Source organism: Sapajus apella, unplaced genomic scaffold (genome assembly GCF_009761245.1).
Source record: "Sapajus apella isolate SASKATOON/1434 unplaced genomic scaffold, GSC_monkey_1.0 scaffold50, whole genome shotgun sequence".
Lineage (NCBI taxonomy): Eukaryota > Metazoa > Chordata > Mammalia > Primates > Cebidae > Sapajus > Sapajus apella.
Window position 1 is genome coordinate 5,181,852 of NW_022436990.1, and position 14,348 is coordinate 5,196,199.

The 14,348-nt window shown below is 36.1% G+C and overlaps 1 protein-coding gene across 1 annotated transcript in view; it reads right to left on the reverse strand.

Moving 5' to 3' along the window:
* The window catches only part of TTC6 (tetratricopeptide repeat domain 6), a 259,315-nt gene that overhangs the window by 39,037 nt on the left and 205,930 nt on the right, over positions 1-14,348 (reverse strand). Inside the window, exons 23-27 of the mRNA XM_032242507.1 lie at positions 10,208-10,342; positions 8,842-8,991; positions 7,909-8,049; positions 6,542-6,655; positions 2,675-2,794 (exon numbers count right to left, since the gene is read on the reverse strand). Coding sequence (XP_032098398.1) covers positions 2,675-2,794; positions 6,542-6,655; positions 7,909-8,049; positions 8,842-8,991; positions 10,208-10,342 — 660 coding nt within the window. The remainder of the gene's footprint in view (positions 1-2,674; positions 2,795-6,541; positions 6,656-7,908; positions 8,050-8,841; positions 8,992-10,207; positions 10,343-14,348) is intronic.

A 14,348-nucleotide genomic window follows, 5' to 3' on the forward strand; every position in this document is an offset into this window, starting at 1 on the left:
CTACTGTCTTGGTAGGTTTTCAAGAGGAAAACAAATGTTCTTAATCCATGAACTTCTGATTAACTTAGCCCTTAACTTCACAAACAATTCCAGTCCAAATGCTTCCTGAACAAAGTGTTCCTATGAAGGGCATACAGCTCTCAACTAACTAATGTTTTCAGCACTCAGGATACTCAGCTTCTCTGTTAATCAATCTTTCCCACTAAAACTGTTGTTTTTCCTGGGTAGCTTTAAAGATTCTGCTTTCTCTTGGTTTTTCATGCAAACCTCTAATTATTTAGTCTTATATCTTTCATTGCTTCTTGTCCTACTTTTTTTATTGTTTTAATTAATTTTTTAACTTCACATAGAGAAAAATTGAATTTTTTGCTTTCAATTTGTGTTTCTGTGGCATATCTTTTTCCAGCTTCTTGCTGTTATATATCTATATCACTGTATTTCAAATGTTTCTGGTTGCCAAAATATAGTTGGAACTTTCACAAAATTCCAATCAGGCAATTTCATGATTTTCATTGTCGTATTTTGACTATTTCCATTTAATATAACTATGGGAGTGGTTGGATTTAGGTGTACTATTTTATCATTTCTTTTCTGCTGGTTTTCTTCATTTCTGTTCCTCTGCTTCCCCTTCCTAGGCTTATTTAATTTTTTTTAATATTCCATTTTAGTTTATCTTGTTTCTTTTTGACTGAAGAGGTCACACTTCAGCAGAAACCTAAATGAAATGAGGGCATGAATCATGCACAGATCAGGAGGAAGAGTGCTGCATGTATGGGGACTCGCTCGTGTAAAGGCCCTGGGCAGCAAGGGAACCAAGCATTTCCAAGGAATAGCAACAGGGCAGGGAGGCATGACTAGAGGAGGGAAGAGAATGTTTGACGATGAGATCAGAGGTGAACAGCAGTCAGATCAAGTAAGGTAGAAAAGAAATGATAAAATAGTACACCTAAATCCAACCACTCCCATAGTTATATCACAGTCAAGGGTTCAGATTTTATTTTAGATGTGATGGGAAGCCATTAGAGGGTTTATAGCAAAGGAATAACTTGGTATGCTTTACTTTTAAGAGATTTCTCTGGCATCTGTTTAGAGAATAGTATGTACAAGGGCAAGAGTGGAACCTTAAGCCAGCTGGGAAGCTAATGCAGTAGTCCAGGAGACAGACGAGTCAGCTCTGAGACCTGACTTCTGCTCTTGCCCCAGTACTTGCTGGTTGAAAGGAAGATAGCAGTGGCCATTATGAGAAATGATTTAATTCAAAATATGCTTTAGAGGTAGAGCTGATTGAACATGCTAATGGGTCAGATGTGGGGTGTGAGGAAAGAGAGGTGACAAGAATGACTCTCCCCAGACCATCAGTTCCTCAAAGACTGGAACTCTGTCTCATTTATCTCCATATATCAATGCCAGTGCCTTGCCTGAAAGACAGAATCTGGAATCAAGTGAGATCCAAGTTCAGGTCTTACCCCAGTACTTACTGGTGGAAAGACCTTATTTAATCTCTTTTGAATATCAGTTTCCTCCTCTGTAAGTTACAATTATAAATTGTGCAGTATTGTTGAGGACCTGGTGTGTAGCAATTGTGCAATAGTTGTTTAGTGGTTGTTTAGTACTAAATAAATCTTTATTCAGAGGAGAACATGGATCCTGCATTTGATTCTCTAACAGCTGCAGTCCCTTGTTCCCTACCTCCATTATCTCGCTCCACCTCAACACTGTTGCCCATCATTTTCTTGCCTACTGCAAACAGGGAGGTTCTTTACTTCCATCTACCTGAGGGCATACCTAGTGATATAGCTCAAAAATATTTTTAATATATCAAAAAGCTTAAAGGTCTTCAAACATTACATTTATTCATAGTGTAAACTGCCTCAAAGGTAAATGATTATGTTGGACAGACTCTCAAAAAAAAAGACTCCAGAAATAGAAAAATAAACATCTTAGGAGGTGAAAAGAACAGCATACATTCCACTCCATCATGTTAGGTTGCAGCCCCTCAAAAACAAGGCAAAACTGTTATTATTTAATTATATATCGCAAGTTGCTATTTAACTTTTACCTTCTGTTTCTTAATCCCAGAGTGACAGACAATAAAAATAAAAAGCTAAAAATAAGAATGATGAATTTTGTTTAATTATTTTTTAATTCAATGCATTTTAAACTACCTGTTTCTTTTTGATACAGTACATGTACTTTCTTCTAATATGATTCTGAATGCTGGTCACCACTAACTTAAAAGCCTGTTACCAGTGGTCCATTCTGAGCAACTATTTCCTGCCCTGTTTGAAACAGATTTATTTTGATATAGTTGTAAAGGGAAAAGAGGAAACTTGTGAATGAGAAAGTTACCACTGAACAGCAGAGTTCACGTTACAGGGATCATTTTATTTACTAAGTAACTTGAGTTTTGTCTGTACTCCCTTAAGAGAAGTGATGGTTTGGATCAAATTGGAAATTTTAAAAAATGTATTGGCTATTTATCTGTAATCAGAACAAAGCAAAAACATACATTTTTTTCTAAGAGTCTATCAGTCATTTCAAGTATTTTAATAGAATTCTTGCTAAAGTTGAGCTATCACCCATTGCCAGTTGATGACAATAAAATCTTGTTCACTAGTTCTTAGAAGTCAATGTGCAAAATCAAGCGGGTTCTTTACACAACAGGAAGGCTTACCTCTAATGCAAAGCCATACTGGCCTAGTTCTATGTAGATGAGTCCACGATTAAGGAAGGTATTTAGTTTTACAGTTTCTGTGGCATCAAGAAGCAGCACAATACCATAATCTGTTAAAGCCTAAAAATAAAATAATCATTTGTAATCATAGATTCAACTCTTTAGAGCCTTAATTCATTGGCTATGACAAATGTATTTATGTCTAAACTAGGACTCAATGGTTAGTTCTTCAATTTGTTTTATGATTTATGGCCAAAATAATAATATGTTAGATTTAAAGGGTACCCCTAGGTGAAAAGTATCAGGGACACTGATACTTTTCAATAAGCAGTGCACACTGTGCTTGCATTTCATGTTTTACCTGCGAGTCACCCTATGCATTTTCATTTAACATTTAATTTCTGGCTGGGCGTGGTGACTCAGGCCTGTAATCCAGCACTGTGGGAGGCCAAGGCAGGCAGATCACCTGAGGTCAGGAGTTCGAGACCAGTCTGACTAACATGGAGAAACCCCATCTCTACTAAAAATACAAAATTAGCTGGGCGTGGTGGTGCATGCCTGTAATCCCAGCTATTCAGGAGGCTAGGCAGGACAATCTCTTGAACCTGGCAGGTGGAGATTGTGGTGAGCCAACATTGCGCCATTGCACTGCAGCCTGGGCAAAAAGAGTAAAACTCTGTCTCTAAAAAAAAAAAAAAAAAATTAATTTCCTTTCAGTGTTACACCGTTTTCCTTGTTGAAATCTAAGCTTTATGAGGTCAGAGCTTATCCATTTTGTTCACTGTTTTAAGCCCAGTAACAAGAATCAAGCCTGCACATACCACATATTCAATAAATTTGTATCAAATGTAAAAAATCATGAATGAATGAAAATAGATCTTAATAAAACTAACAAATAAGCACTTGCAGGAAAATTACCTCAAAATATTTTGATAAATATATTCTTTTTTTTTTTTTTTGAGTTTGAGTCTCACTCTGTCACCAGGCGCCAGGCTGGAGTGCAGTGGTGCGACCTCGGATCACTGCAACCTCCGCCTCCCAGGTTCAAGCAATTCTCCTACCTAAGCCTCCCAAGTAGCTGGGACTACAGGCATGTGCCACCACACCCAGCTAATTTTTTGTATGTTTAGTATAGACGGGGTTTCACCATGTTGGCCAGGATGGTCTCAATTTCTTGATCTCGTAATCCGCCTGTCTTGGCCTCCCAAAGTGGTGGGATTACAGGCGTGAGCCACCGTGCCCAGCCAATATATTCATTTTTTTTTAAAGATGCATAGTGTAATCTGACAATCAACTCAGACTCTTCTCCATTACCTTTACCTTTTCTGTTTTTTTACATTGACTGACTAAACAAGATTTTCCTGGTCTCTACTCTGTACAGGTACTAGAAGCATCCTAAACTTGGGTTGAAGCTGAATCTCTTAAATCATTTTCTTACTGAACATTCTGTCCAAAAGAGCCACATGGTCTGATCAGAAAAGGGCTAAATCTTGTTATGCCTGTAGCATCTGCTAACTGAAAATGACAAAGAGCATTTTGTATTTACTCATTTGCCCTCTTCTGGTATTTCCTAATGTTGGGTGCTCAAATGTCTTTAAAAAGAAATGTGCAATTAAAAATCCTATAGTTATGTTGTGGCATAATTATAAATAAATATTGCCAGGACTATAAAAAATAATTAGTAATATTTGTGAAAAAAGAAAAAACCAAACCTAGAATATTAGCCACAAATTGTATAACATTTTTCTTTTACTAAATCACATTACTTGAAACCAGTATGATGCCTTAGAGAGCCACTAAGCAGCTGAATCTGCAACATAAGAGGAAATAAAAACTGGGAAATAAGATTTCATAAAGGTCAATGACAGTAAAGGGTAGGGATGGGAGCGCACAGGTTTTGATTAAGATGAGGGGCCAGGGCCCTGGCCTATCCTGGATTTGTGCCATGCCTCTGTTATCATTACCAGCTTCTCAATTTGGGGAAAATTACTTAACACTAAGCCTTCGCTTTCTCATCTGCAAAATTGGGGTATTAATTCATCATATTGTCGAAAGGATCTACTTTAAAATATTTTGCTTGTATGTCGGTGAAGCATTTAGCCCAGTTCCTGTCACACAGTAAGCCCTAAATAAGTGATAACTGTTCACTATTTTTATGAATATCAAGTGTTACAATTCATCTTTGCTTAGTTTTTATGAAACTATATCTTGGGAGAATGCCTAAGTGCATTTTCTGCAGAAAGTTACTTGGTTTTTCTCAGGCTAGGGATGGCAGGAATGCTGAGAAACAGGTGGAGGGAGACAGACAGGGAGAGGGACACACAGCTTAATGACATCCAGTCCACATGTTGGAGTTCAGGCAGTTTTACAAAGCCATCTGAACACTGTTAACCCAGAAGCAAACAAATTTGTGGACACCAATACAGGTCACTAACTCTCTCTGTGTGACTTGGATGGGTTTTCTAACCTCTCCCTACTTCCATTTCCTCATCTGTAAAGTGAGCAGATTGAATGAAATGCTTCAGAGTCCTGGCAGCTGTGAAATCACCAATATTTTATTATTGCAATTCAGTTTTGCTTGATTTAGGTGGTTTTGCATTTTCCTTATTAACAGAGCATTGGCTTTTTCACATATCTGAGATAACAAAACAATGGATGTTCCCTCCCCACCACCCAGCCAGTTGTTTTCCTGCTCAGGTTTACCTTTCTGGGAGGAATGGGGCTGGGGAGGGAATCCTCAAAGGCCCCTGTTGTTCAAGTCACTCTAATAAATGATCTTTCAGTCAGCTCCTAGCATCGTAACAATCTCTTTTTTAAAAATTAGTTATTCATTTATCAACATTTCTGGAGGAAATCTAATAATCTGGTTACCAGGAATTTTATATCCTCTTAGGTAGAGACAATGTTTCTCAACTTCCCTTCTAAAAGAGCTTGTACATTTCTAAATTTCTAAATGTTTTAAACCTATTTCACTGTCCAAGTTTCACAGACTGGGGAGTGTGTGGACACAGAACAGTGGGAATGTGACGTAGCCTTTTAAAAGTATGCCTCATTTACTATGGACTTGAGCAGAAATAAGGAGAGAGAGACATGAAACAAAGAAAGAAGGGGACATGACACTGAAAGACCACAGACCAGCTGCTCCCCAGTGAGGAATCCTCATTGCAAGGGACAAAACCGACAAGAGGAGAGAAGAGAGCAGGTAAGATTTGAAAATATAAACAAGAGTTTGAATAGGTAGATGCTGGATCAAGACAAATGGAGGGAAAAAAAGGGGGTTGCAGCAGCCCACAGGACTTCAAAATATGGGCCAAACCTTGTCACTGGTCCCTGGAGTTGAAAACTATCACTCCATACTCCTCGCTACATGTGTGGTCTGAAGACCAAACAAAAAAATACCTACACAAACTGCTCTAGCTATTATTAAAATTTTGAAACAACATTGCTAGTGATTGCTACTGCTTTAAAAAATTCTGCATATGGTAGAAACATTTATTCAAATGATAATTATGTAATATATTTAATTTATAAATGCCTTTAAATGCTTCTATAAGCATTATTAATTTTTCATTTTACTTCTTTCAGAAATTATGTAAGAAAATTTGGTGAGCACTAATGAAGAAATTAAATATCCTTTGAACTGGTTCTTTGGTTTCTCAAGTTTTATATGTGTGTTTTTCCTAGGAATTTCTTCTGAAAATTCTAGCAGAAGTAATAAAAAAATACTTTATAAATGCCTTAAAAGAGTTTACAAATGCTTTACCATATTGTTTATTAAATGATTATTGATCAAAGTCAACAAGCTATTAAATGCGTGTTATTTATTAAACACTTTAAACACAGTATGTACTAAAATGGCCATCTTACCATTCGAAGTTCCCTTATCTTGGTGTAACATAATGCTCTGTTATAATATGCTATATAACTATTTTTGTCCATGTTGATAGCCATAGTTAAATCTGTAATTGCTAGCTTATAAGTCTAAAATGAAAAAAGTAATTACATGAGAAAGGAAAATCATAATGGACTGAAATTTAATAATAAAATAAATTATTGTTTCTATTAGAGTTTTTGAAACACATTTAACCGTTCTTTGTATTCTGCGAAATTAAGACATTCAAGCTAATCTTTCACAGAGTTAATTAAGAAAATCTCCCGGTAGAAATTACCATTATAGTTTCTCTTACCTGCAAACGAAATTAAATATATCAACAACTTTAACTCAGGCAAATATCTTGTTACCAATGTTGGTGTACGGCAAGGAGAAAATCATATTTCTCGGTTAAAAAAAAACCCCACCCATATTCATCCAGCAAACCATTCACGACAGCTTGCTTGCTTCTTTCACTCTGTCATATCACATAATCATCATGTTTCCTACCCACGTACTCTTTTGCTTCCTCTTTGATTCTTCTCTGATACCTTATATCATCCATTTCTATAGATAGTAATTTTCATGGAATTAACACATAATGCAAGGTCTTACCTTTGCTTTAAGGTATTATTTGCAAAATATTTCATATAAAATAGCTACAAAGAAAGATCAGAAAAGAAAAGTAGAGGGAAATAAAGTATTCAGTGCAGTATCAGGTATCAATGGTGCTGCTCACACCTTTTAACCCAGTAATTTCTGTTTAAGAACCAATCATAAACCCAAGCAGCAATTTTGTTCTCAGTTGTATAACTATATTAAATAGTAAAATAGTAAAAAGTTTAAAAACAACCAAAAAGTTCAGCAACAAAGTAATTAAAAATAAATTATAGTGGAATATTATGCAGTCAGAAAAATGTTATCTTCAAAGATTAAGCGTAAAAAGCAGGGCACAACACAAGATGTATAAATAGCATGGTCCAAATTTTGGAAAATATATTGTGAGGAAAATAAAAGACTAAATACAAATACGCCAAATGCACTCAGAAATTATCATTGACAGTTAGATAATAATCCTTTACTCCCTTCTATATTTTTCCAAATTGTCTACAATGAATATATACTACTTTCTTAATAAAAATAAATAATAAATGTTATTTTAAATGTAAATGTCAAAAATAAGTATCATTATTTTGTAAAAAAAGATATGAATTGGGAAAATGTAAAGTTTTCTATCTAGTTCTGCCCTTCATATCACAGTGATTCCCTACCACAAAGAAAAAAAGGAAGTGAGTCCCCTGCCTAGCATAAGAGAATCTGCCCGCCCTAAAATTTCAATAAACGATGCAGAAAATGGCCCTACCTTGTTGTAGTATTTCAGAACTCCTCTGTAGAGATAGGCACGCACACTGTCAGGATAAATTTTAATAGCCATGTTACAATTCAAGATTGCTTTGGAATACCTGCCTTTTAAGCCATAGAATGCTACTCGGCTTAAATATGCCTATTCAGAGAGAGAAAGAAGGAAAGGAGGAATGGATGCTTTAGTAAAAGGGTACTTTGAACAACTCTATGCCTCCCAAGATGGTATTAAAATATGGCCTTTTTTTCACTTTCTTTTATTAGAAAAAAAATTTCAAAGGACACAGAATAATTGAAGGATGATAAATACCTATCACCTGGAGTTAATAACTATTAACATTTTGCCATATTTATTTTTTTCCTGTACTATTTGAAAACAAGTTGTAGATATGGTAATACTTTACTATATGTCCTCCAGTATGCATCTCCTGTGAATAAAAAAGACATTCCCCTACATAACCATGCTGCCATTATATACCCAAGAGAATTTATAGAAATTTCCTAAAATCATCTAATATTTAGTCTAGATTCACATTTCATAGATTCCTAAAATCAAGATGCAATCAAGCTTCATGTATTGAATTTTGCATTGTCTGTACAGTCTATTAAAAGGCAGGAATCTATGTAACATCAAAACAAAAAGTAAAATTAATGAGTATATATAATTTAAATTATTAATAGCCACATTAATATATTAATAATATTTACATATGTCACATTCACATATATGTTTATATAAATATCATATCATTGATGGAAATAATACTTTTAGTTTAAGGAGAAATACAGCTATCTGGATTATCAAAATATAGTTAAGTGAAAAGTAGGTATAAGAAACTGATTGTTCCTAATTAATAACAATGGCATATACAAGATTTAATAGCTTTACCAAAGCTAACACTTTTCAACTCACTAAAAACATCTGTTTAAATACCTGGTAATGTTTTGGATTGAGGGTAATTGCACAATTAAAATCCAGAATCGAGCTATCCATGTGGAGTTTTGCTTTACAAAGCCCTCGTTGATAAAAGCTTTCCGCAAAATCTGGATTTGCTTTCACTGCTTTTGTAAAAGAATCAAAAGCCTACAGGAGCATATTGTCAAAATACAAACCATTTAGTGATAGAATATAATGTTTTAAAATATTAATGAATTATAGTATATAATTACTGTTGAAAAGTTTCACTCTATTTTTGGATTATTTTAAACATATTTCTCCTAATGAACCTCATGAAACAAACAAAATTAATATTTAGAAACAAGTAGCGTTGATTATCATAATTAAAGTTCTCATTCCCAGACTAAGTGCTACATAATCCATGTTGTTAGATTACAATAATTTGGGTGGTATAATTTTAATTATTCTTCAGATTTTGTTTCTTCAAAGAAATCATAACCAGCACATTTATTTTCCATTAGAATCCAGCAAATGCATCATTACAAAACTTCAGAACAACAGAATTCTAAAATGTTTTCCCACATTTTAAAGCAAAGCTGAGTTTGCTCTGGTTGTTTAAAAGGACTAAGAACATGTAAAAGATTTGTAATTTGTCTTATATTTACTGGCTTTTCTACATAGAACAACTAATCAAGTACACCTCTTTTTTTGGGTATGGCAATACAAGTTTAAAACACTGTCCACCCCATGAATATAAGGATTAGAATGCGGTGTGTGTGTGTGTGTGTGTGTGTGTGTGTGTGTGTGTGTGTATGTGTCTAGAGATGGAATTGTGGAATATCCAACATTAGCCATTGGATAGTATCAATTATTTTACATATTTGTCATATCAGTGACAATTCTGAAGTAAAGAATACATAAAATCACTACAGACTAGATAAATATGTAATAATTGAATCAACTGTTTTTCAGTGAATCTGGCCATCTTAACACCCAGCTTCAATCTGATTTGAATTGTTAGGTGATCAATAAGAAAAGCCAGAATGCTATAATCTTTTTCATTTATTCTACATTATATTAAAGCACTCAAAGTACTTAAAATTTAATAAGTGAATTCATACTAATGTGATAAAATTATAGTTTCCTGCAGTTAGATTTACTGTTCTGATGGGAAACACACATTAATCTTTAGAATATTGTTGACACGCAAGTATCAAATAAAACATGTTGGTTAGATAAAACAACGTCCTAGGTGTTGCAGGGTGCAGACAGAATATATAAGCTTCATAAGCAGCTTTGGACCAGCTGCCCACTGTATAGGTGGCCTTCAGAAACAAAACAGCATAGAAGCAACCAGTCTCTAAAATCACAAACAATCTATACTCTTAAAGACATGAAATACCATTTGTAAATTGCCTTCCTCCATGTAACAAAGACCCAAATTATACAGACAGTCTGCTGAAATTGCTGTGGCATTTGGTCCTTTATCGGAATGAGAAATGACATCCAATGCCTTCTTAAGTGTTCTCACAGCTTCCTATAATGATTTAAAAAAAAAAAAAAAAAGGGTGGGGAGAAGGCAGGAAATGTTTCTTTCCACTATTTATTTAACATTACAGCCTTAAATGTTAAAAGAGGACAGAGCACACACCTCTACCCTTACTTTATGTGGGTCACACAGACCTGGTGAAGTTACAGTTCTCGTCAGTGCACTACAAGAAGAGAATCCAGTTCAGGAGTCTGACCCTCACAAGTCCCACCCAGGTGCCTTTTCTATAAGCCAGTAGTTAAGCAGGTTTATGGACATGGAATTTTGGAACTAAAATTTCTAAATTCTAAAGGCTACAGTCAGGCTTAAGTCAGACTTAAATTTACAAACTAGTTTATTGCCAATTTCCTAATAATTTTTCTGAGTGGAATACTGGGGAAGCTACTAAGTAGTAAAAGATCTCCACTGATAATATCTGACATAATTTTAATCAATTTTTATTGTGTCCTACTGTCCTCCTAATAGGGTTTTATTGGCACCAAAAAAATAAACTGCCTCCAAAACTCACCCATTTAGTTTATTTAATCAAAATAAAGTCTCATTAATGAAAAAGTTCAATTTTCCAGATAGAAATGCCATTTAATACTTAACTACTCATTGTATATCTTTATATAGAAAGACAAATATTTGTTACTGATTATCCCATCTTCTTAATTGTATTAAATTGGTGAAGAAACAATGAGGTTTCACTTGGATATGCTAAGTGTCCTTCATGGCTCCCATTGAGTGTTAGCTGTACACGTTTGCAAGCCACCCAGTATCCCTCCTTCTTCATTTACTTTCACCTTTTTTCTCCTGTCTGAATTGTTTCCTTTCTCCATTTTTGCAGAGCTAACTCCTCAAAAGCTGTGCTTGACCCCATCTCCTCCTGCCCCATCTCTGCAGCCTGTTACTTCCTTCCTTGCTTGGATTTCTGTCCCTTCACTGACTCCTTGGTCCATAAAGACTTGTCTATTCAAGGCTTCCATCCCATTTAAATTAAAATGAACACATCTTCACTTCCTCTACTTCCTCCATCTCTCTCTCTTTCACTAGTGTATGGTGTCATCTGAGTGTGATCTGCAGGGGCTTGCAGATAAGGCATCTTTACAGCCTACAGAAAGTACTGTGGCTGCTGTATGGATAAAAGCTTGGAAGAGTACAACAATGCAGCTATATAAATCAAGAAAAAAATTTTTAATTATATGTTCCAGACAAGGATAATAACCATAGAAGTAAAGAAAGAAAGTGGATTTGAGAAATATCTAGAAAGTAGAACCAAGAGAACATGACAATTTGTTGGGTGGAAGAGGGGAGCTGATGGCGACATCAGGTATCCAGCTACAGTCACAGGGAGCAGGTTGGGAAGAGGAGATTAAAGCAAATATAAAAAAGCAGCCCTCAAAGAATACAGAGACCAACAACTTCAAATGTGAACAAAAAAGTAGACATGATCCATACTAAGAAACAATCACAGAATCTGCAATAAGAAAGTCAATGAAGGCCCAGAACAGTGGCCCACACTTGAAATCCCAGCACTTTGGGAGGTAGAGGCAGGTGGATCACCTAAGGTCAAGAGTTCAAGACCAGCTTGGCCAACAGGGTGAAAACCTGTCTCTACTAAAAATACAAAAATTAACTGGGTGTGGTGGTATGCACCTATAATCCCAGCTGCATGGGAGGCTGAGGCAAGATAATCACTTGAACCGAGGAGGCAGAGGTTGCAGGCAGTGAGCCAAGATCATGCCACTGCACTACAGCCTGGATGACAGAGTAAGAATCCATCTCAAAAACAAAAACAAAAAAACAAACAAACAAACAAAAAAAAACAGAAGAAGAAGAAAGAAGAAGAGGAAGAGGAAGAACAAGAAGAATAAGAAGGAGGAGGAGGAGGAAGAAGGAAGAAAGAAGGAAGAAGGAAGAAGGAGGAAGGAGGAAGAAGGAAGAAGAAAGAAGAAGGAGAAAAAGAAAGTCAATGAAACTAGCAAGAGTTCTTGATTCCAAACCAGAGGTGCATTCGTTTTCTATTGCTACAAGTCAAATTACCACACATTTAGCAAATTATAGTGACACACATTTATCATCTCACAGTTTCCACAGGTCAGGTGATTGGGCATGGCTTAACTGGGTCCTCAGCTCCGGGTCCTGCAAAGCTCTAATCAAGGTGTCAGCTGAGCTACATTTTCCTCTGGAAACTCAACTGGGAGAATCAGTTTCCAAGCTCATTAATGTTTTTAGCCACTTCATTTCCTTGAGATTCTGGAACTGAGAGCCCCAGCTTCATTTTTTAAAAATTTTATTTTAAGTTCTGGGGTACATATGCAGGATATGCAGGTTTGTTACATAGGTAAATGTGTGCCATGTGGTTTGCTGCACCTATCAACCCACCAACTAAGTATTCAGCCAACATGCATTAGCTATTTTTCCTAATTCTGCCTCCCTTCACCCCTCTTCCTACAAGCCCCAGTGTGTGATGTTCCCCTCCTTGTGTGTCCATGTTTCTCATTGTTCAGCTCCCACTTATAACATGCAGTGTTTGGTTTTCTGTTCCTGCATTAGTTTGCTGAGGATAACGGCTTCCAGCTACATCCATGTTCCTGTAAAGGACATAATCTCATTACTTTTTGTGGCTGCAAAGAATTCCATGGTGTATATATACCGCATCTTCTTTATCCAGTCTATCATTGATGGGCATTTGGGTTGATTCCATATCTTTGCTATTGTGAATAGTGCCATAATGAATATATGCATGCATGTATCTTTGTAATAGAATGATTTATATTCCTTTGGGTACATACCCAGTAATGGGATTGTTGGGTCAAATGGTATTTCTGCATCTACATCTTTGAGGAATCACCAAGCCATCTTCCACAATAGTTGAAAAGTATAAAAGCATTCCTATTTCTCTGCAACCTTGCCAGCGTCTGTTTTTTTTCTTGACTTTTTAATAATCACCATTCTGACTGGCATGACGCAAATCAAAACCACAATGAGATACCAGCTTGCTGGCTGTTGGCTGCACTCAGGTCCCAGCTGCCCACAGTTCCTCACCATATCACTCTCTCCATAGGAAGTCACAAAAAGGCCAACAGGAGACTCTCTCTCTCTCTCTAGTCTACTAAGAAGGAGGTCCTAAATACTACAACATAATCGAAGGAGCAACATCCCATCAATTTCGCCATATTCTATTGGTTAGAAGCAAGTCACAGGTCCTGCCCAAACTCAAGGAAGGGGAGGAGATAATATAGAGTATGATTAAGAATAATCTTAGCGTGTATCTACCAGGTGACTCCAATGATCTGGCCCCCAGTAATTTAACATCCTTGCCACATGCAAAATATATTCCACCATTCCAAGATCCCCCAAAAGCTCAGCTCATTGTATCTGCTCAACATCTAAAAGTTCATCATTTAAAGCAGATCCAACTCTGGATGAGCCATTTAAGTATAATCTACCAGGTCCCATTCCTGGGGCACAATTCCTGTTCATCTGTGGACTTGTAAAATTATAGAGACAAGTTATCCATCCCCAAAACACCCAACATACAATGGTGAGACAGGCACAGAATAATATCTACAGACATTCTGGTTTAAAAAGGAGAAAATGAAGATTAAAGGGAGCCACTGGTCCATGACAGTTCTGAAATCCATTTGGGCAAATGCTCAGTCTTTTGATCAGGTTTCATAACATTTATGGCTCTTAGTGTCATCCTCTGGGTTCCTAGTCTTGCCTTCTGGGTCCTCTTTCCTTTTTTATAAAAGGTTGTACATGTATGTAGCTGAGTTGTTTTATCGATCTACTCCTGCCAAAATGATTTTGAGGTCTGACAGTCTTCATTTGGTACTCTGTTGGAGTCTAAACTGTCAGTGTTTATCAAGAAATAATTTTCTTAAAAACTTTGGGGATCTTCCATGGATTTCATAGGGATTCACTTCATTAGACAAAAGCCACATCCACTAATTTTTTTCAAGAAAACTTCTTGTCTACTTTGGCCTCCTGCTGAGATGCCTGAGGG